The sequence below is a fragment of the Drosophila sulfurigaster genome, chromosome 3, assembly GCF_023558435.1.
Source record: "Drosophila sulfurigaster albostrigata strain 15112-1811.04 chromosome 3, ASM2355843v2, whole genome shotgun sequence".
Classification (NCBI taxonomy): domain Eukaryota; kingdom Metazoa; phylum Arthropoda; class Insecta; order Diptera; family Drosophilidae; genus Drosophila; species Drosophila sulfurigaster.
The window spans coordinates 21,763,008-21,785,500 of record NC_084883.1 but is presented as its reverse complement, the minus strand read 5'-3'; the positions used below and the strand labels follow the sequence as shown (position 1 = coordinate 21,785,500).

Sequence of the window (22,493 nt, the reverse complement as noted above, 5' to 3'; positions counted from 1 at the left end):
ATCAATTGACTCAGCTGCCCGCAGACACACCCGAAACGGAGGTAAGAACTTAACGAGCAACAACAATTTGCAATCAATTCAACTATTTCTTGTTTTTCAGTTGAAGGAACTGTTGGCGCACTTCATCGACACCTATGTGGAGAATCAAATTGGCAAGGCTGCACAAGCTATTAGTAGCTCAATGCAGGAGAAGATCACCGATGGCGATGTGTTGCTCACATTCGCCTGTTCCTCACTTATACAATACATCCTCGAGGAGGCTAAGCGTCGCAAGGTTGCCTTTCGTGTCATTGTCGTCGACTCGCGACCCTTTTGCGAGGGACAGGAGATGCTGCGTCGTCTGCATGCTCACGGCATTCCCTGCACCTATGTGCTGATTAATGCTGTGAGCTATGTGATGCCAGAGGCAACGAAGGTGCTGTTAGGCGCACATGCCTTGCTGGCCAATGGTTATGTGATGGCACGCGCTGGCACTGCACAGGTGGCTCTGATGGCCAATTGCCACAATGTGCCCGTGCTTGTTTGCTGCGAGACGCACAAGTTTAGCGAACGCTTTCAAACCGATGCTATTGTATACAACGAATTATGCGATCCCAATCAATTGGTGATGAATGCCAAATGCTGCTTGAACAATTGGCACAAGAGTCGAATGACACCGCTCAATCTGAGCTATGATATTACGCCACCCGAACTAGTTAGCGCCGTTGTCACCGAGGTAGCTATTCTGCCCTGCACCAGTGTGCCCGTCATTCTACGCATCAAACCGGAAATTGGATATTAGAAGAAGCTCCTAACTGAACAATTTAACTGCGAAAACCCGTCATAAGCCAGAACCATAACTGAAAAGGAATTTGTTGAATAAATACTTTTTTTATTATACTTTGATCAAACATTTTTGCATAGTAAAGTTACGGCCTGCAAGATAAATTATTCATCTGACAAGTTGTAGTACAGGTTACGATAGTTTGTTGCTTTTTTCCATGCATTCTTTTTACTAGTGGAATATGTTATACAAGTAAACATTAAAAATATGTATGCTGTTGTACTCTTTTATGTGTGTGTAGAAGTAGAAAGGCAAGAGAGCTAGCTGTTCCAAAATCGGTTTTAAAATCGACAAAATTACAATTACAAAGCACATTTAAATATGGAATGGCTAACAGTAGGAAATCATTTTCGGAAATTAAGGTTTTTTATTCTCATTTTCTAATGTATTCGAGTCTAACTCTATTCAAAATCAATTTAAAAGTTGCAGGTCCAATCATATTGGAAACAGTATTGGAATTTGGTACATTTGTATAACGTTTGAAGAATGTAAAATAACAAAATTAAAATTATAGTTTTGTGCCCGACTTATGCATATAACTAGGACCAGTTGTGGGTCATGTCAGTGTCAATGGAAGCCAACAGAGGCGTTCATTAATGCACACAGAACTTAGTTGGGATGGGTCGAGTGTGCTTTTAAGCAGCTACAACTACAAATGCAACAATAAATGTAATATATTATAATATATATGTATATATATGCATATCTGTATGTTATATATGTATTTCATGCCACAGGAACACACCCAAAAACAAATCTGATCGCACTCTCACTTTCACTTCCTCTCTCGCTATGCTTCACTTCATTCACTCCATGTCATATGTTCAACAATTTACAGCTAGGATTATACTATTAGAATTGGGCTTATGGACTTTGCTTTTGCATCTGTCGGAAGCAGCCACGGCACACGGGAACCGCCTTGCCACTATCATGTCCGGGTAGTGCAACGTTCTTGTCAATGCAGCGCTCACAGAAGATATCGCCACAGCGAAAGCAATGGGTCTGCAATGCATTGAGATGTGTCATTGAAATGGGTTAGTTATATGTTAATGCGGGTGTCAATTACCTTTTTGCTGAATTGATCGAAGGGCGTGGAACAGGAGCAGGAGGTCACATTACGCATGGGTTTCCAATCGACCGCAACGGAGGAGATCTCTTCGGTCAAAGCTTGCGGGCTCGTTTGCTCGGCATTAAGCGACAGATTGGCAAACGACATATTGGTCGCCTTTAGCGGATGATCATCGTCAGCTGCTGACAATTCGCTTAGCTTCTTGTCGTAGTTGTATCTGGAAAGGAAGAGATTTATATTACATACATATTTTATGAAGTTAACAATCCCGTATTTACTTGTTGTCATTGATTTCGTTAGAGGCAGGCTCCTTGCTTGCTTTGGGATTAGCTGTAGTGGCATCTTGCAGCTTCTTGGCCGATTTGGAAATGTAATTCTTGAAGCTTGCAATACGCTTTGTCAGGTGCTGCACATGATCCTCTAGAGAGTTGCTGTGCTCCTTGCTGTCCAGTAGTAAATCACCCAATGGTTCCCGTGGATGAATGCCGCTCTCAAATCGACTATACATGCCACGCCAGAATCTAAAGAATTACACAAAGATTAACAAAACGATGAAATAATAAATGTGTTGATAGTATTACTTGATGCATTGCGGCGCCAGATTGGCCTTGATAGACTCATCAACGTTGGGTTTGTACAGCGGATTGATATACTCATTCAAGTGATTAGACATATAGCCCCACAGCGAGAATGTGCGCTCAGCCAGCTTCAGATCGAGACGATCCTTTTCACAGTTACCCACGAAAGTGCCAAACTGACACGAATGCACGTGATCATGCAGTATGAGCAGGAAACGTTCATTGAATTCAAAGGACTCGCTGCGCTGTGACATCAGTTGCCAGGTGCAGTCAAGGAACTGTGTGAATATCGGCGAAACTTCACGCGCATCCGTCTGAATGTGGCCACAGCGTTCGCTGAACTTGTGGCCAAAGGCCAACCAATCCTTCTCGATGAGCGCCTGAAAGCCTTTAATTGTGCGATAGTACGGATTCAGCATGAGCTGTGCCAGCGAACAAACTTGGGCGGTGCGATCCCAGCCATCGGAGCAGTGCACAACCACCGAGACGCCTTTATCCACAGCATTGGCAATAAAGCTGTAGAGACGAGAGAAAACATATGTGATGAGATTCGCCTCAGGGCGCAGTAGATAAAGTGCTTTCTATTTGCATACCTCGACGTGTCCAATATGGAGCGAATGTGTTTGAGCCAGCCGGATGACTCCAGGGCATTGAGGAAAGCACTCATCGTGGGCGATTTCTGTTCACAAGCCTCCAGCACCTTTTGCAGGCTGGCGCGCTGAACATGAATGTTCTCAATGCCAAGGAAATGGAATTTGATGTTCTCATAAAAGGCCTCGTTCTCGTAGCCTTTGCCCGCGGCACGATTCGCCATGGCATTGATCTAAGTATTTAAACAAAGCGGTTGGAGTGCTATTTAAATATTGTTGAGCTTTTGTTTGCTACTCACGCGTGGCCGGGTATCCACCACATACATGTAGTCGGTGTTTGTGTTTGTCTTGCGAATGGCCTCCAGCATCTGCTCATCTTCCAGACAACGAGCACTGAATCCCGACAGTGGCTGGCTGCAGCGACATATGGATGCCTGTTGCATATTGAATACACAGATTAGTTTCATATCAGATTCATTAGCTTGGTCTTTCAGCTACCTTATTGTTGTGCAAATAAGTCAAAGCAGGCAAGCGGCCCTTGGAGCGAAAACGCGAGCTGCTGATGAGCATCAATGTGGTGGCTTCTTTGGGCACATAGATCTGTCGCGGATACGTGTCGCACAGTTCGTATTTCTCATTCATAGAGCATAGAGTCCAATTGTCATTTGGCACCAGCATGTGCTTAAATTCAGCGTCGAGCTTAAAGAAATCCCAGCCCGCATTCTTTGGGAAGTCATCCTTGGCCGGCTGATAATTGAAGCAGTACAACTTGTTGATGGAAACTGTGCAAAACAAAGGCCGAGATTACAAAATTGTTTCAGCAATTCATTGTGATTGTAAAGCAGCAATGATTATGCAAAACGCACCCGGTTGAAAGAGCTTCAAAAGCGAAGTGTAGACATCATGGCATTCCGAGTCCTTGGGTATGACGAATGTCACCGACAGAAATGTCTTGCAGCGTATCAAAAGCGGTGAACCAGTGGTGCTCAGTGGCAGCTTCTCAATGCTGGCAACGTGCATGTGTAGAATCTGTAATGTGAGAGCGTGCGGTCGGTCGGTCAAGTTAGTTGGCAATCTCAACTGAACTTTTACGTGCACAAAGTTAATACTTTCTATGCCCCTAGAGGTCGTCGTGTCTCTGCTCCCAGTTTTATTAAGTGGCAAGTACCCGACACTGACTAAAGACATACGTCAAAAACAAAAATCGATAGTTAAGGCCAACTCAGCTCCCGCTTAATTGGCAACTGGCAACTGCACACGAGTGTCTCAACTTTTAATTAACAACATGGAAGCCTCAGAGAGAGAAAGAGAGAGAGACCGAGCAAGCCCGTTAATACGCTCATTTGTGGCCTCTTGCCACTGAGATGAATGAGAGAACACTCTGAGAGGCTAAAGTGCATAATTGATATACTCGTACTTAATTATGATGAAGCAATTAAAATGCAATGCCTCACTGCATGTCAAACTGAAGCGGTAAATCCTTTAATTAAAATGCCAGTGAATGACATGCAGTTAGCACAAATGTGAATGAGTTAATTCACACTGAAAAGTGACACAATCCGAATCCGAATTCAATTCTTGCCATTTAAATATGCAGACTGATTAAATGCAAACAGACAACAAACTGGCATCGTAAATTGATAGTTGTTGCAGTTTGTTTGCAGTTTGTATTGTGCAACAATGGCAAATGAATTGCAGTCGCTTAGCAGCCATTTGTTTGCCACTGACAGCCAGTCCCAAAATGCCCAGACTGTCGCCAAAATGAGGAGGCGTCATCATTTTAGATATTGACAGTGAATTTAAATTTGTGTGGGTTTTCTTTTCGTTTTTTCCTTTTATTCTCTACATTCAACTGTTCTCGTTCTGTTTGTGCTGTTTAGCAGGACTTATCCCAAATGGAAATGCATGTTTTATGCCGAGCATAATCAACGCCCACACACACAAATACAGCAAAACACCCATCGGGATGGCCCGACATAGCATTTTAATTTGTATTTATGCAATGGGGCGTATGCGTGATGCTCACGGCCCGCTGTGTCTATTTAAGGCCTCGCTTGTGCTTGCCTTGTGGAGCCAAACAAAGGCGAACAAATAACATACACATTTTAATTAAATGAACTTGCGGCCAGCTAGTTGCGTTGAATTGAATTGAATTGAGTCTTAAAGCCACGTGCCAACTTTAATATGCCGCACACAAAAAGTTCTTGAGGGTTTTCTTTACATCTTTTTTTTTTTTTTTGACTAACAGCCTTGGGTTGCCAGCGCATAAGAAAAAGAACTTTACACACGTCCTTTGGCTGTGTCAAGTGGCGGAAGTGCGGGCAATGCAGTTGTCAGACAACACAACAAAAAACGCACTTGTGTAAGTGGTTTTGGTTATATGACGAATGCGTCGCGTTTCTTCTACATACACACATATGTATGTACATATAAGGCGATGTCTTTCTTTGAGTTGGTTTAGCACAATTTTTTTAACGAGCGCGGTCCGAAGTGCACATTTGAACACGTTCTGCACTTTGGTCGTTTTGCCAGCCATTTATTTGCACAAAGTTTAGCAACGAAACCCTAAAGAAAATTGTTCGTTTTTTTTTTGCAGCGTGAAAGTGAATGAAAATTGTGTGGTATTATTTATACGACATAAGTTGGCATCAAATAGTCAGTGGCATATTTAATTGAAATTGCACACTCCTGAATAAAATACACAAAGTCACATCTTTATTATTTATACGCTACAAAATGCCCCGAGGTATTTGCGGATTTATTTTTTATTTTACCAAATCCTGAAGTGTTATTTTTTTTTTGTTTTTTCTTAGCAAATATTTGCTTAGACATTTGCCTTGTAATACGAAAAGAGAAATGTCTGCATTTAGCATACACAAAACCACAAAAGCCAAAGAATTCCAGATGAAATACAAGCAACAAATGCTGAGTTCTTTTTTTTTTTTTTTTGAGGTGGCAGAAAACAAAATTCCTTGTCTCTGCGCTGTGCAAATTCGCAGGATACCTTTGCGGTTTGCCAACCACACGATTTGAGTTATATTCGTGTGCATAACATATATACATATATGTATGTACGTATGTATAAATGAATAAATTGGTACACCCCAAAATGCTGTGCGGCGACAACCCGAGGCAACTGCTTAAAAGTCATGCCACAAAATGTTGCCCGTAGAAAAGTTTTTTGCTTGAACTTGAGGCCACCCGAACGGGGAGGCTAATAAAATAATTGATGATGTCATCGGGGGGTGGTGGTGGTGGTGGTGTTGGTGAGGGGGATGTTCGAGTACTTACCCAGGTCTCCTTGTTACTGTCGGGCTCCACGAATATCAAATGTGTGGCCGTCAGATATAGAGTGCCAACTGTCGGATTTTTGGTGTTGTAGCGATCAATCATGCGTACATTTTCCACCTGTAAAATGCAAAAAAAAAAGGAAATCATATAAAAATTTATTGCATTTCACTAGCATCGTATAATTCTGTTCTTCGTTTTTTTTAATGCTGAATGCATAATAAAAGCATTTTAGTTTAAGTTTTATTGTTTTCAATACACTTGGCGTGCTCGTTTTTTATGTTTTTTTAAGTTGTTTTGCTCCCATCTCCAGCTGCTGTTGCTGCTTCTGTGCAAAACTCGTTCGCTGACGTCAGCCTGAAATTCTATCCGAAAAATTTGCACGAACATGAAAAATAGTTGCAAGCACCTAACCACCCACTACACACACACATACACAAACACACACGAACGCCAAAAGGAGAGTAAATAGCACGAACTGCTGGAAAATGAATTGAAAACAAAAGTTTCTTGCAGCGCTGAAAGGAGACCGAGTAAAGTGAAGTTTTACTTTGCTCAAAGTTTATTTTGGCGAAGTGGGAAGCAATTAAAACAATCTTCAGAAGATATTATATTTGATTATTATAGAACTCGTATCCTTTTTGGTCTAAAGTTTTTTGAAATCGAGATATTAAGTTAGAATATTAAAAGAACTGGTATCTTTTCACACCAAAAGTTAAAAAAATGTTGATATTATATTATTAAAGGCACTGGTATCCTTTCTTCCCAAAAGTTAAAAGAAGATTTTGACATGTTGATATTATATTTGATAATTTGCTGTGCTGGTATCCTTTCTAGCTGAAAGACTGTATTACCATGAGTATCATAAACCTTTTCTTCTATTTTTATCAAATACATCCAGGAATTGAAAAGTTAAAATCCAAACTGTTTATCCAAAGTATTTTATGTGCTGATATCCTTTTTCGCCGAAAGATTTTATTATCATGAGTATCATAAACCTTTTGTTCTATTTTTATCATTTGAAATACATCTCGGATTTGCGAAATTTATTTAAATTCCAACGTGTTTATCCCAAGTGTTTATTTATTGCATTGCATAAACCACATTTTAGCCACATTTCCAAACGAGACTAAGACAAATTGATGTGCCAAGATTTATCTGATGTCTGTGAAATTTCCCCCAGCGAAAGGTCGGATGACTGTGCAGGATTTAAGATTGATTACATTTAAAGTAATAGACTCAAATAAGCAATATGAAACCGAGTAGAACATGCCGCAATGCCATCATTCTCAGTAAGTAACAAGTCCTTCTATTCACACACACAAAAAAGGTCCTGCTGAACGATTGACTTGCTTCATTAGCCCAACGCCTAGGGCAAAACCAGCAGTTTTTGTTTTTTGGCTTTGATATGCCATCAAGTGGTCTTTGAGGATTCCAAGAAAATGTATATATTTTTATGCAGAATCTCTTAATTCCACGGCAAGGCAATCAAGCATGATTAAAGGCATGCGAAACGCTATTAAACTCATTTCATATGCAACAGCTTTCGTTGTCTTTTAAATGTCAGTGGGCAAACGCAATGGTGAGAAAGAAAGCCCATCCGTTGCAGAGAAACCTCATTTATTTAATTGCCCTGGCTCGAGTGGGGCAGCATTGCAAAGCGTGCAACAGTGCAACAATTTGTATTTCAAGTGCCAGCTGCAGACTGCAGAGACTGAAGACACAAAGCCAACAATGACGCATAGCAATGAGGATGATGGCCAGGATGGTTGAGCACTTGCTGGGCTGCAAGCATCGATGGCTCTGACCTATATATATAAAATATATATAAGGACTCTTGTTCTCGCATAATGTCAGGAATCTCAGCATATTGTCGTTGGTCTGGTAATGCGGGCCAATTTGCATATTCCGGGCCGTAGAGTTGCCCGGCGGTGTTTCGAAATGAAACAAAAGGAACGTGAAAAATAAAGAGCAAAAAAATTAGCTGGATTGCGCTTGATTACTTTTTCTTGTTTTCCCTTCTATTTTATTGTTGTTTTTTTTTGCTGCACATTTGCATAAAGGAACAAAGGAAATTAGCAGACTTTGGGGTGGCGACGGGGGACAGACGGGGTCTTTACCTTTTTGAGGACACAGTTGCCGTTGTAGTAGACGGGTGCCTCGTTGAACTCTTCTTCGATCCAGGAGACGACCTTATCGGAGACAAAGGGCGGCACTGGCATTCCCCACAATCGTTTGCCATCCGTCGGCGGCTCTTCGCTCTCCGGCGATATATTATCGAAGCTCAGGCGGAGCGCCGATGTAGGCGACAGCTGGCGTTCGATTTCGTTGAATTTATTCATGAATCTGGTGAAATCCATTGTCACTCACGTTGACGGATGCTAAAAGTGCTGCTATTTGTTGTGTTTGCACTCGGTAAACTCGCTAAGCGTTTATTGATTTTAAATTAAATGCCAAAACAGCAGGAGTTCCCCCACAAATAACAAACAAATTACCAACAGCTTCGGTTTAGCTTTAAATCAAATCACGTGAATGCTTTGTCCAAAAAGGGCGCGATGGGTGGGGGTTCGTTTATACTTTCACTTTTCGCTTCGTCCACTATTCCAATAACCCTACATATTTATTTATGTATGCTACTTTGTTATTGGTGGCTGTCACCGCCCCTCCACGCACAACCGAAGCGTGTTGTTGCTGTTGTAGGTGCTATCAACTTGGCAAAGAACCAAAAACAGAAGCGCCACTTTAACGACGACCGCTTCAGACGAACGCAACCGACGACTGTGAAAGGCGCGCGCCTAAAAGCGTGCTACGAGTGGAATTGGACATTTGTCTGTTGGGGAAATTTTCGCATTGCTGGGACATTTTCTCTCACAGTGATGAGGCGCGCTTACACAGTGCAATGAATGCACGCGCATATGAAAAATCGCGGAGTAGTCAATAATATTTACATTAACCTGATGAATGAATTTTCAATTTACAATAAGTTTAAGTTATTTAACATAAATTTATTTCAATTATCAAATTATACCCTTTCTTCTGCAGTAAATATTCTTATCTTGAATAGTTACTTTTATAAGGGCTCAAAAAAAAGGGCGTTGAGGTCAGTAACAAAAACAGTAGCAAGGTCTTGCAGATTTTGCGATAAGAAAAGCTTAACAACACATTCAAGTACAATGTATATGTGTGAGCATCTGCGCCTGTGTGGGAACGTGGAGTAAATGAGAGACTTGTGCACGGTGGCGGCAAAACTGGGTTTATTTACGTCCAGATTCGTTGGTTGGGTTTATGCGCATGTTTTACACTCATCATGTTTATAGATGTTTATGAACAGGTGTAGTTCGAGTCGATATTAAATGGAAAAGCAGTCTCGACGACCACAAAATCTGTCTCGTCCTTGGCCCTATCCAACTGATGGGTGTGTGGCGAAAAGGGCTACTCGCAGTCGGGTGGTCGATTTTTGTTGTTGTCTGCCGTTGTTGTGGTACAGGAATAGGTTCCACCTAAGCATCGATTTTGAATATAGCATAAAAAGCTGCTGCTAGGTGCATGACTCACAGCTGAGCACAGGACAGGTGCGGGAAGCAGATTATCGCGATTACATCCGCAATTTGGCGTATCTCCACATTGATTAAAAACTGCTTACATACTATACAAAGTTCTGTGTATGCAGGCATTTACTTACCTTTGCCAACTTAATATCGTCCATTGTTTACGTTTATTTGTTAGTCGCACCTTTAACAGACGTTCTTTGGTTCTTCACAGTTTTCTTCACTATGTGTATTTTCACTCACGTGACAATTTTAATCAATTATTCAAATGCAAATCTATTAAATTATGTTAATTTCGCGAGAAACATATTGCGGTTTATAATAATTTAGGATTGTTGATACTAGAGGTGGAGACACATCGATGGCACTATCGATGTATCGAAGATTTTGTAAGCTTTTTGAAAATCGATTTCTTACAGCAAGCACCGATGATTTGATGTAGCCAAATAATATAATTACTATATATTATTTAATTTTATATAAATATATACTATTAGATGAGCTCAGACCATTTATCTTAGGAAATTAACTTTCATTAAATATCTAAACAGCTGTTATCTTCTAAAATATACCAATATACAAATTTCCATATAATCAACACCTGGTTACACTTCATTTAGTATATTAAATAAACACTGTTCAAAAGGGCGCGTCATTTTAAAAAGCTTGTTATCAGTCAGATTTCAAATAGGTTAGAAGGAAATCTATTCAAATAATTTCAAATTGAATGCTAAAATTCATTTAATAAATTCAACAAATATCGCACAAGAAGCTATAAAAATGGATTGAAGTTTTAACTGTAACAATAAGTGCACTTTATGTTGCTGGGTTAATTCTTTGTTTTCTGTCAAATTGGTTTAGCTCTCATATTCATTTTCTCAGGCCAACGTATTTGGTCCACACTCCTTTGTTGTCAAAGTAAGGTTTATTTCTCGAGCAGATAATCGCTTCTTTGAAAATGGCAGCAAATGCGAGGGGAATCGATGCATGTTTATATAGATTGTATAGGAACTCGTAAATCTGAAATTAAAATGGGGAATTCAATATATTGATCGGATACATTTTGAGTATGCGCTCACCTTTGCCTCTTGGTCCTTCCAAAAAATGTGATCGCAAAGATATTGCAAGCTCTCTGGAAATAGATTAAAACGCTCCTTGCCATCCGTGGCTACAACGTCAACACTGCCCAGCAGTACACCACAGCCAGATAGTATATCCACAGCCAATATGAATATATCAAGTAGATACAAGGCTCTAGCGAGTTTTTCTTTGTTGGACGCCTCTGCGAGCAACATTTGTATTTCCACAAATATCTCCATAATCCAGTTACAGGCATGCTCATCGCTGCCAAAGGCATACAGAGTGGCGGCCAGGTGGCGATAGAAGAAGGAACGTTCCTCCGCTCGACGTTCATAGGCATCAATGATGGGAGCTAACCATTTCAAGGGGTTCGGCAGTTTTTCGTTATACAATACCAGATAACAGCGAATAATGGTCGCCTTCTTTAGCTTTCCAGCTGGTGTTTCCCACCAATTCGCTGGCGTGGTCAGGCCATCAATGGCATTGGGATGCAGCACTGACACCACTTCGGTGTAACGTTCAAATAGTCTGGAATCTAGATTCATTGAGTCCATGTAACGCTCCACAATTAGTGTGAATACATCCAGTACTTCGGGTATCTCACATTTGTCTGTGAATATATACTTGACGCTGTCCAAAAACTTCTCAAACAAACAGCCTGCAATGCAAGAGTTTCAGAAAGCATTTAAAGAAAGTGTGATGGTCATCAACTTACCCTCGGCGAAGTCATTTAGCTGTGATTCCTTAAAGCAGTAGACTGCCACCTTTTCGGCAAAATTCTTTAAGATTTGCAGGCTCACGCTGTTTCCGATTTCCGGCAGCAACGAGAACAATAGCAACAGATCCTCCTCAAAGCAATTGGGTTCAAAGTCGGCTAAGAAATTCTCCAGCAGTCGTCGAGCTGTGCCGCTGTGAAGTGCCTGATTCTTAGCAATCATGATGCAGTATTTGCGAGCATCGAAGGACAGGTGGAAAAAGCTGGTCAGGCAGCTCCAATCCATCGGTGGTATTGGCTTCGAAAAGCGCTTAGAGAGCGCACGCAGTGCAAAGGTCACGGCATACGGCTCGGGCACATAGTCGCCGAATCGTGATTGACTCACTAGATAATTGCTGACAGCACGTAGCGGACTGGTGGCAAAAAGACCAACCAGCTTGCGAGGCTCGGGTTTCCCCTCGGGCAGACGATAGACACCGCTGCGGAAGCCACTGATTTCGTTGCCCACATAATGGGCTATCAGATCAGCAGCAGCATCACCACACTCTGGTCGTATCTTTTGCAGCAGCTGCACCCATACCTCACCCGGTATGGTGTCTTGTTCTTGCAGATTAACAACCTCTCGAGTGCCAGGCACAACGGCACCACCTCCCACAATTTCGAAACGAAACTGCGGCGGAATGTGACGTAGACACAGTGTGTTGCCCGGCTCGTAGCTCTTGAGTGCTGCAAGTGCATTTCGCACCTGTGTGGCATCCGTATTTGGACGACTGATAGCCTGCCATAGCTGTTCTAGTGCATCATCTGCCAGTTTCTCGTACTCCAGCGTTGGGGTTTGCAGCAGCGGCACAAGTCCAAATAGGTGATAGAGGGATTTCAAAGTCTGTGGCCTTTGCTCAGCCCTAAACTTGCTGCCCAATGCCTGCCAAGTAGAGGCAATATTCACAGTATGACTGTCACACAAGGCATAAATTGCATCCAGTGCCAGAGAAGTGGCCAGATCCCCAGAATCGTCAGTGCAGCTGTTCAGCGTGTTGCTCAAATGTGGCAGTAGCTCGGAACCATGTAAAGTAGGTCTAAACAAGAAGGTAGAAATTGTAAGCCATTGTTAATGTATAAAGTATAACGATAAATTACTTTTCCTGGCAGATTTCGCGCATGGCATGAGTTCGAGCGACTTCCAGCTCCCATCGTTTGTCGTTGTCCGGCAGCGGCTGTGCGATTTGCTTCAGCAAGAAAGGATAAGTGCGTGTCTCCACTCGCCACAGACGCAGATACAAATCGACACAGAAAGTGGCATTATCCGACGACAAATTCCTTATAGTGTTGAGAATCATGGGCACATTATCCTGAAGAATAAATGTGAATTAGTTGTGTTTATCAGAATGAATTCGAATCTTACCTTCGACACTGCAAAACTGGACAGACCGCGTAGCAGCTCCAGCTGAAGCTCCGGATTATGTTCATGCGCCAACTTGAAGATGTACGTCATGAGGAAATCGTAGGCAATACTCTCATTGACTTTGATAATCTGTAAGATGACCTCGTAGATCTTGAACCAGCAGTCAACAGGTGGTTCGCGCGACAGAAACAGAGCGCGCAAAAACAAATGCAGTCGCTGACAAAAGGCAGTGTTCGCTTTAACATTGAGTGCATCGACAAATGCAAAGACATCCTTGTTCTCGGATACATCGAAAGATTCCACCAGATTGGCCAGATCGAAGGCTATGGCAATGTCTGGATGATAGTTGCGCATATGCGCCGGTTGCAACTCCTTTGTGCAGATGCGTGTTGCAAACTCCTCCTCCACCTCGTTGCCATCCTTCGGTTGCTTTTGCTGGTCGAGCACACGCTGGACAATTTGATGCGCCAGCGCTAGGCCCTCTGCGGGTATGAATGCAGTCTGAGACATCCACTGAATGATGCCGTCCAGACACATGTTCAGAATGTATTCATGGCCACAGCGCTCCTGCACCACCACAAACACAATAATGCGCAGCAGATCGGCCAAATAGAAAGGCGATAGCACATGCAGGCATTCGGCGAGCAGCACCAGCAGCACGTGATAATGATTACGCGTGTGTTCGCGCGTTGCATGCAACACGCGCAACAAACACTGCAAACTTGGACGCGGATCGATGCCGTAGTGAGCCAACTGCTTTATGAGCAGCGCCTGATAAATGCACAGATCAATGGACTGGGCATGGTCCGCCTGCTGCAGGAAGTAATCGATAGCCTCGATGACCAAAATGCTGGTGCACAAACAAGTGCTGGCATTATTGAATTTGCTCCACGACAGCAGCTCCTGCATGAGTGCTCGTGCCTCCGGCTGCTTGTGACTGAGAGCAAGTAAACAGGTCCAAATGGGCTTCACATCGTGGAGTGTTTGCGGATTGCAGAGCACATAGAGAAAGACTGGACGGAGATATTCGATGCTGTAGTTGCGAATGCTAAAAAAGAAACACACGTCAGTAAAATTTCTAAGGTGGAAATTGATTTTAACAATACTTTATGTCTTGGTGCTGACAGATGCCAATAATCTTGTTGCTCACATCGTGCATGTTGGCACTTGAATGTTGCATCAACGATATTAGCGGATGAAGCTGCGTCTTCAGACCATAGGGACATTGATACGTCTCATTATTCTTCAGCAGCGTTATCTTGCGCTTCAGACACAACATCTGCAGTCCCAATATGCTCTCGGTTATAATGGCAAAGTGCATGGGGCTACAATACAGGTTAATAGAGATTAATCTAAAGGTGTAAGGTGCAAAGAGCACTTAAATTAATGACATAAGAACATTGTTAGATTGTTACAAGTTGACTGAGCTTAACTGGCGTTTAGCAGCCACTTCCGCTGCCACTTTCCAGCTGAATGAGGAAAGAGGAGGAGGCGTTGGAGTACGAGTTCGAGCAACGAAGTTGCAGCTAAATCGTTTTGCGTTTGACGTGGTAATTACAACCTGCTCAGGTGGCGTTCCCAATGGCTGCCCGTTTTAATTGCGGTTTGTGGTGCAACTGCTGCAATTAATATGCAATCCTTTTGCACTTTTTGTGCACTTGGTTTCTTATCAAGGTTAATTTCTGTATTACATGCTGTTTACTTCTCTTTGATTTGATTACTTTCTTGTGCCTCTTCGTCCTTCACAAAAGTGAAAACATTTTCAAGTTCAATGCCGCACGTTTCTTTAGCTCTCTCTCTCTCTCTGGGGTTTGCATATCAAATATTTGCCTGACCCGCGTAATTTGAATACTTAGGGAGTTATATTTGGTCAGTTGTGTGGGGCGTTGTAACCACAAGGCCAAGACGCTGTCCTTGATTTATGTATTGCTTCCTCTTGTGTGGAGCGGAAATGGCTAATAGATTTTTTGGCGTCCTGCATACATAATGCGTACACATTTAAATAGCTTCGTGTCATTGTTTAAGTGTTTAGCTGCTAAGCTGCTGCTGCTGCTGCGCACCAGGATTGCGGGCAATGGGTCAGCGAAAAACGGAAACGGCCAAGTCAATGCCAACGTGCGTGTAAAAGTGTTAACATCTAGCATGGCTCGTATTTCATTTTCGCATTTATCACGCCGTCATGTAAAGAGCATGCCAATCAATTACAGCACACGCGGCATGTGGCATGTGGTATCCAGCATAAGGGGCATTGGCATTGGCTGCCAATCTGAATGCTTACGATGAGCTCCTTGCTAATTTATGCAACTCCGTGCTCTCCTTTGCAATTGCCATCGACGAAACGGTCAACCTCTTTTTCTTGCTGGGCGGAACTTGCCAGCCAGGTTGCGCCCCTAAGCCTAAGCATACATACATATGTGTGTGCTATTCTGTGTGTGTGTGACTCGTTGACTTACCCCGCATTGGGCAGCATTGATAGCAGCGTGTTCTGTACACTGTTGGCATCGAGGACGCCCTCGTCGACGAGGCGGACCAACGTCTGACAGCTCATCAGGCTGAGTTGCATATGCTCGTGCTTGCATTGCGTTTTCAGGAACTCGATTTCCTTGATTTGCTGCTCCGCTATCTGCTTCTCCTTGGACTCCACTATTTTGTTGTAGATCTTCTCCAGGCAAGCGGCTAACTTGACCACCGAACTATTCGGTTTAATGCTGCTAAAGTCCTCCATGTCAACGGCGTTTAAAGGGCTGAAAGCAGAATGAGCAAAACGATAATAGTAGGACAACTTTAGACAACATGGAATTCTTATTGGCAATTTGGGTTTGGCTTCCTCAAAACACACAAACACACACACAACGAGAGCACGATTTATTGTTTGTTTGGGCACTACACGAATTCCACTTGTAAATCCAACGGCGCGCGTGTCCTTTCGCCAGCTCGGTCGCCACTCGAATGACGGCGCCGCGATTTTTTAAACAATGCAACGGATAGGAAGCATAACAACTCAATTTCGTGACGTTGACTCACCTACGCCTGCCGGTGTTTGTCCTGTAACCAGCTGCGTGTGAATAATGCTGATGTTAACGAATCACAAGTCCTTCATAAGTCGGCATATATGCGTTTGCTTATAATTTAATGATTTTGTTTATATTGTTTTGTTTGTTTAATTGTTTTCAAGCACTTGCACGCTATCAAAATTGTAAACAAACTTTCTGCTAAACCCGATATCAGCAGCGCAAACGCAAAAAAAGTGCTCACGTAAACGCAAAATTGAGCGCAGACAACCTGGCGCAAAATGAGCAACGTAAGCGCAAAAGAGCAACGTAAGCGACGTAATGTGCAACGTATTTAGGTTTGTTTTTGAATAAGCTCCAATATAAGTTTAAAGCGACTGTCGATATAGCCATACATTTATAGCTAGATCAACAACAATAATAACATCAAATTTCTTATACACCTTTGCAAAAGCTTATTGTTGTTTTTAATAAAAAAATTTTGTTTTCTATTTTATTGTGTACGTAACAAAAAAAAAAAATAATAAAAAATTGAGTTTTGAAGAAAACATTGCGTTTATAACTAGATGTATATAATTTAAGGATTCCGGTCATAAATAACACATATTTGTTGCGCAGAATACAAATGGGTCCGTAAATAAAGTACAGCGAATCTGCGAAGCTAATTCAACTCTAGTCTAAAGTTGATTTATGCGAGTATTATGCTTAGTTAAGCAGCTTCAACTTCTTGCCTGCTTTTTCAGTTAATTGACTTTATGCATTTTTTTGCAAAGCGTCTAGCTGTAAAATAAAATTAATTATGCTGCTGCAGCCATAAAAAAGTAAGCAAGCAGCCCAAAGCGAACAAATTCAAGGCAACCGGGCAAAAGGCCACCGAGTACAAGTATCATAAATGAGAGAGTCCGTTCTCGCTCTATGTTAAAAGCAGAAAGCAGAAAGTTGCCTACCGACCTGTGACCCGTAAGACTTCTGCGTAACTTCGAATATAAAATAAAAAGCGTGCAATCGCTCATTGCGCGCGCGGCCAAGGCGAAATCTCAAAAGGCAAATTGAACAAAGGTATAACGTAAAGTACGAGTAAGGTAAAGCAAAGGCCGAAGACATCCCAACAACATCATTTCCGCTTCCTGCTAAAAGGCACTAGCTACAGTCGGTTATCAAACTCGTTTCTTTTTTTCCGTTTTGTTTCTCTTTAGTCACGGTCAGCCTTAACCTTTGTCGGCTTGGCCGGGGATTTATGATTTTATTACCGCCCCGCGATGCATAGCTCAACCTGTGAAATGCGCCGTGAAAGTTTTTGTTTCGGTTTAAAGTTGATTTTTGTGTTCAACGTGTTTTTTTCTCTTCTGTTCTGTCCAACTTTTTTACATCTCACTCACACTGAGTTGGCAAGACAAATACAAAGCAAAGCCCCGATTTGCTCGCATCACTATTCTTGGCTAATGCATATATAAAATAAAATATAACAAAAAAAAAGGCCTCCAGCCGCAACCAAACAAAATTAATTCCTGCAAATTTTGTTTGGATTTTCATTTTTATATATTTAGCTCTTTTTGTGCTTCATGATAGCTTCCGATGATAATTCAAATGGCCCTGTTGCCAGGTTGCCAAGCTGCAAGGCAAAAGCAACTAATCCCTTCGTCAGGTACGTCATTTTATTTATATATTTATGGGCGAGAGCTTGGCACACAATTAATATGCATACGAATACTACATGTTCTGTTTTTTTCGTATGGGTCGCATTTTACTTCATACATATTTACAACCTGATTATGGTCTACAAAAATGTGTGATAACTTTGCGATTTGTCGACCATGAAATATTTGTGCAACTTGCTATAATTGAGTTTCCCTGTAAACGACCAAAAAAATTAAATAAAAAAATTCTATGCTTATCGTTAATTTCCTAGAATTGAGAGTTCAAAAGGATAATAAAGAACCCAAATGCAATTCGTAGAAATAAATGTTGGCCAACTTTTGCACGTAAACTTAGTTTAAACTTGCAAAGTTTTGAAACAATTCTACTATAATTTAACAAGCCTTTTATAACGTAATACGTATAATTATTTATTAAGTTTTAAAGTTATTGTCTTGAAATTATTATTTGAAATATTCTTGGAAATGTGGTTAATTTAATGTGGGCTTATTTTTATTTATTAGATTTAAAGTTATATTATTATACTTGCCACAAGGAAATTCATCTAAAATTTAAGCTGAGCATTTACTATTTTTGATTAGAATAGCTAGTTAAACTTAATGCTAAACTTAAAGTTTATTTTATTTAAAAGTATTAGAAAAATATATGAATTATTAATTACATTTAATGATAGCTTTGTTACATTAAAACTAATTTTAATTACACGCTTAAAATTGAACTCGCTTATCACATGAAGATCCTTTTAGAATTTAAGCTAAGAATGTTATATTTTTTTGTTTCAGGTAAATTTAAAGTTTATTTTATTCAAATTTATTAGAAAAAAAATTTTTGTTTCATAAGGAATTTGTTTCAATTATTAGCTTTAAACTTGTTTTACTTGTCATAAGAAAGTATATTTACAAGTTAAAGTATTATGTTTGTGTGTTATATTTTTGTGTTTAAATAGCAAGTTCAGCTTAAAGTTTATTTAAATGAAACATATTAGAGAGATTATTGGAATTGTGAATTCAATTCAATGATAGGCTTGTTTGTTTCATCAAGAGCTTATTTTAATTGTTGCCTTAGATGTTGTGTTGCTTGTCACAAGAAATTCCATTTAAATTTCCCGGCGCCGTGTCGATGATTTGCATAAAATGTGTCGCACTCACGTAAACAGCAGACCAGGAAATACAAATACACATTGTGGTACATATAAAGTGTGTGTGTAGGGTGTTGTTAGGTGTGCGTGTGATGGTTTCTTGTATGTATAAAATGTTTATGTTCGTGTTGATACATTAAAGCCATGTCGGGGCGCTGCACGTGGCAACTGAAATTTGCATATGGCCACAGTCTGCAGACTACGGTAGCTACGGGCAATAATCACATTGCTTCAATTAAATGGTGTCGGCTTATTAATAATGCACAAATTTACCTTACTCCGACTTAATATGCGTTTGCCGTAAATAATCAAATTAGTATACATATATGCATTAAAATACAGTACTTGAATTTATATTTTATTTATGCCCAAACCATTTGAAGATTAAAGCGAAACAGACGACAACAACAACAACAGCAACGACAACAAGAACAGCAGCAAGTAACTTAAATGAAAAACAGAACTTTAGTTTGAAAAGTTTTCACTTTTTTTTGGGAGCCTCTAAGGCGCCCTTGGCATCCTCCGCTTCATCTTCTTCTTCTTGTTCTACCGATGCTGCGGTTCTCTACTGAGAGTACATAGAGAATATGAATATTTATATTCACCTGTTTGCACTCAATTTCCACAAACTCGGCCAATGAATATTTATAAAGTGCTGCGTCAGACAGTCAGTGAGTTTCACCGCCGATAGGTACTTGAATATTACGCATACGCAGCGTAGCGTCTTCGACATGTTAAATAAGTTGAGAGAGCATTTCACTATAGAGAAATTTGCTGCTAATTGGGTGAAATTCAAATGAATTTTCCACCATCATAAGCTTCACATGCTTGTCTACTGCTAATCCATTGCTGTAAATCTTAAACTTGATATTCTCCTGAGTGACGCACATAGTCAAAGTTCATTACGCATACGCCAGGTATACGATTGCCTGCTTTAGGGCGCACAGTAACTCGATATGTGTGTGTGTGTGTGTGAGTTGAGTTGCCTTTAATAATAAAGCCATACGCTTTCGACCCACACACTCGCATAAAAATACGAACAAAAAATAGAAAATAAAATCTAAAAAAAAAACCTTTTCAATTTTCAACTGGCTATTTATTTTCTAAATTAGAAATAGCTTAAATATATATGTATGTATGTTGTGGTATATGTATGGAAGACTGTAAATATAATTTGTGCGGCACGTGCGTAAAATTTAATGAGCCGCCTGCTAGCGACCTACAAATTGAAGTGAATTGTACCGTCCATTGTTAACCTTTGGCTCCACACAGCACAGCAAAGCACAATACAAGAGTCAGAGTCAAAGAGTCCACAGCATGAGGCAGCAGAGAGTCAAGCCATTACATCTGCGCTGAAATGCTGCTGTGGATATATATACGTATGTATGTATATGTTTTTAGGTATGAATTTATTTATACATACTTATACATAAAGTACATTTCACTTGTTTTTGTATTTTCATTATTCCTGCGTAGGCAAAAACATTTCCCCTGTTTATGTTTATCCAAGTTAAAATATTGATATATATTTTTTGGCCATGTTTTGTTAGCAGTGGGAAGCATTTGCGGGTAAGTAGATATATTCTCCCTCTAATGTTTATGCTTTTCGGAGCATCCAGCTTCAAGCTTTTAGTTTTCAGTTCTCAGCTCTTAGCTCTCAGCTCTCAAGCATAGCTGGGCATAATTTGCAGCAGGCGGCGTTACGTGGTTTCAACTCGCTAAATGGTAATAAATTGCAAGCGCAACATTAATTAAGAAATTCAAAGAGCAGCCGCAAACCGCCGCATGGGCTCACATTGTGCTCCAAAACAAACTGATGCTGACCTGACCCTAAGGCACTCACACATACACACATACTTAGGCACTCACTAACACACATACACAGACATATTTACACACTCTCTCAACCATTGGCGACTTTGTGCGGCGAGGGTTAAAAGCATAAAAGCCCGAGGTGTTTAAGCATATTTGCACAATACGTGCATGTAGAGTACTACGTGTGTGTGTGAGTGTGTGTGAGTGAGTGTTTGCGTGTGTGTTGGTGAGAGTGTGTTAAACATTCAAACATGTGTGTTGTGTGGACCGTTAGCCAGTTCTTTGTCCCCGCGTCGAGCATCTCGCACAAGTGCCTGTGGTTGCTTGCAGAGTGTGAAATATTTTCCACACACTCTCACAGCAAGTGCATGAGTGTGTGTGTGTGTGTGTGAGCATCTTTCTGTGCCAAAGCGAGTGTATATTTGTCTGCCATATCTTGTCTGGGGGTTCTGACCAGCAGCTCCTAAATAAACAACTGCGACGGTTTGCTATTTCCTCTTTAAAGTTAAATTTCGGGCATAAAGTTCGTGCCAATATGTTTCTCGACAATTCGTGCTTCTAGATCTACATACATATATGCTTGAGTGTGAGAGTGTGAGTGTGTGAATGTAAGTGTGAGCACGTTGGCCATTTGAACTTACACCAAAGATAAAACTATTCAATGCATTTGCTATTGTTGTTGTAGCTTCTATTGCTGTGTTGCTGTTGCTGAGGTCGTTGTGTGGTTTTTGACTTTATGGAGCGACCCTTTCAACAAATAACAATACTACACACGTTGAAGCAACATTCTAAACCAGAATGAAATAGCACATCTTGATATGCTTAAAGATGTCTGCGACTGAGACAAGTTTTAGCATTTATGATAATTTAATACATTTACATAAATCTATGTCTGCTGAGGCGTTCTTTAATTTATGATACGCTCTCGATTTGTATTTTGCTTTAAGAATGAATTCTTATCTACTTTATGTGCTCGCTGAGTTGCAATAAAATTGAGCTTTTTGATATATGTATATATTAAGTATACGTACAACATATAATAACTTCATATCATAGTTTTGTAATTACTTAATTTATTATGTGCTATTGAGAATAAGATTTATTTATGAGTGGCCTAGATTGAATTTTGTTTTTAAGAGTTTATTTTCATACTTTTTATATAGCCTCTGATTAAATGTAAAAAGAAGTTTTCTCCCTAAACATTCGCAAAATATAACTTTATATTAATATTGATCAATTATTTAGTTTTTATACCCGCCACCCATAGGCTAACAATTTGGTATGTTTTTGGTAAATTTTTGGAATTGTGCGGTATATTGATTTATTTAAAAATTAATACAGCACTGTTTTGCTTTAATTAAAAATTGGAAGCGGGTATCTCAAAGTTGAGTACACTCGACTGTTTTCTTACTGGTTTTTTATTTTGCTTTAAGTCTATAATTTCAAGTATTGTTTTTTACCCGTAGAGTAAAATATAATTTTTGTTTATCTACAATGACAACATGACTTGCATATTAAGTATACGTACAAATATTATTAATATTTCTTAATATTATTAATATTTATTTATTATGTGATTTGTTTATGTATTATCATATAATTTAACTACAAAATGATTTGTATATCAAGTATACGTAAAACAAGTTTTTACTTATTAATAGTAATGTTCGTTTATGTCGCATTTTGTGTGATATTGGGTGGAAACATAATTTTAATTTGATATACATATATTTAAAATACTTCACTTGCCTGTAGAGTAAAAATAAAATGGAGTTTTCTT

At 40.3% G+C, this 22,493-nt stretch overlaps 3 protein-coding genes across 4 annotated transcripts; 1 reads left to right on the top strand and 2 right to left on the bottom strand.

Moving 5' to 3' along the window:
* The first annotated feature begins 5 nt into the window (after positions 1-5).
* LOC133846126 (translation initiation factor eIF-2B subunit delta-like) lies at positions 6-879 on the top strand. The gene is made up of 2 exons (XM_062280891.1): positions 6-41; positions 101-879. The coding sequence occupies exon 2, from the start codon at positions 182-184 to the stop codon at positions 779-781; it is 600 nt and encodes a 199-aa protein (XP_062136875.1). The 5' UTR covers positions 6-41; positions 101-181; the 3' UTR covers positions 782-879.
* On the bottom strand, positions 851-10,253 carry LOC133846121 (myotubularin-related protein 6). Of its 2 annotated transcripts, none has more exons than XM_062280883.1 (10): positions 10,031-10,253; positions 6,352-6,468; positions 3,927-4,089; positions 3,559-3,842; positions 3,360-3,494; positions 3,064-3,293; positions 2,474-2,986; positions 2,171-2,413; positions 1,890-2,109; positions 851-1,825 (listed from the first exon to the last, which is right to left on the bottom strand). In XM_062280883.1, the coding sequence occupies exons 1-10, from the start codon at positions 10,052-10,054 to the stop codon at positions 1,688-1,690; spliced, it is 2,067 nt and encodes a 688-aa protein (XP_062136867.1). In that variant the 5' UTR covers positions 10,055-10,253; the 3' UTR covers positions 851-1,687. The 2 variants fall into 2 exon arrangements, with proteins under 2 accessions (XP_062136867.1, XP_062136866.1); XM_062280882.1 differs by lacking the exon at positions 10,031-10,253 and adding an exon at positions 8,469-9,087.
* A 366-nt stretch (positions 10,254-10,619) lies between these two features.
* Positions 10,620-16,328, bottom strand: LOC133842072 (focadhesin). The gene is made up of 8 exons (XM_062274984.1): positions 16,118-16,328; positions 15,547-15,837; positions 14,200-14,418; positions 13,094-14,141; positions 12,829-13,040; positions 11,692-12,767; positions 10,976-11,634; positions 10,620-10,916 (listed from the first exon to the last, which is right to left on the bottom strand). Exons 2-8 carry the CDS (start codon positions 15,816-15,818, stop codon positions 10,767-10,769), a joined length of 3,636 nt encoding a protein of 1,211 aa, XP_062130968.1. The 5' UTR covers positions 15,819-15,837; positions 16,118-16,328; the 3' UTR covers positions 10,620-10,766.
* Positions 16,329-22,493: the final 6,165 nt, after the last annotated feature.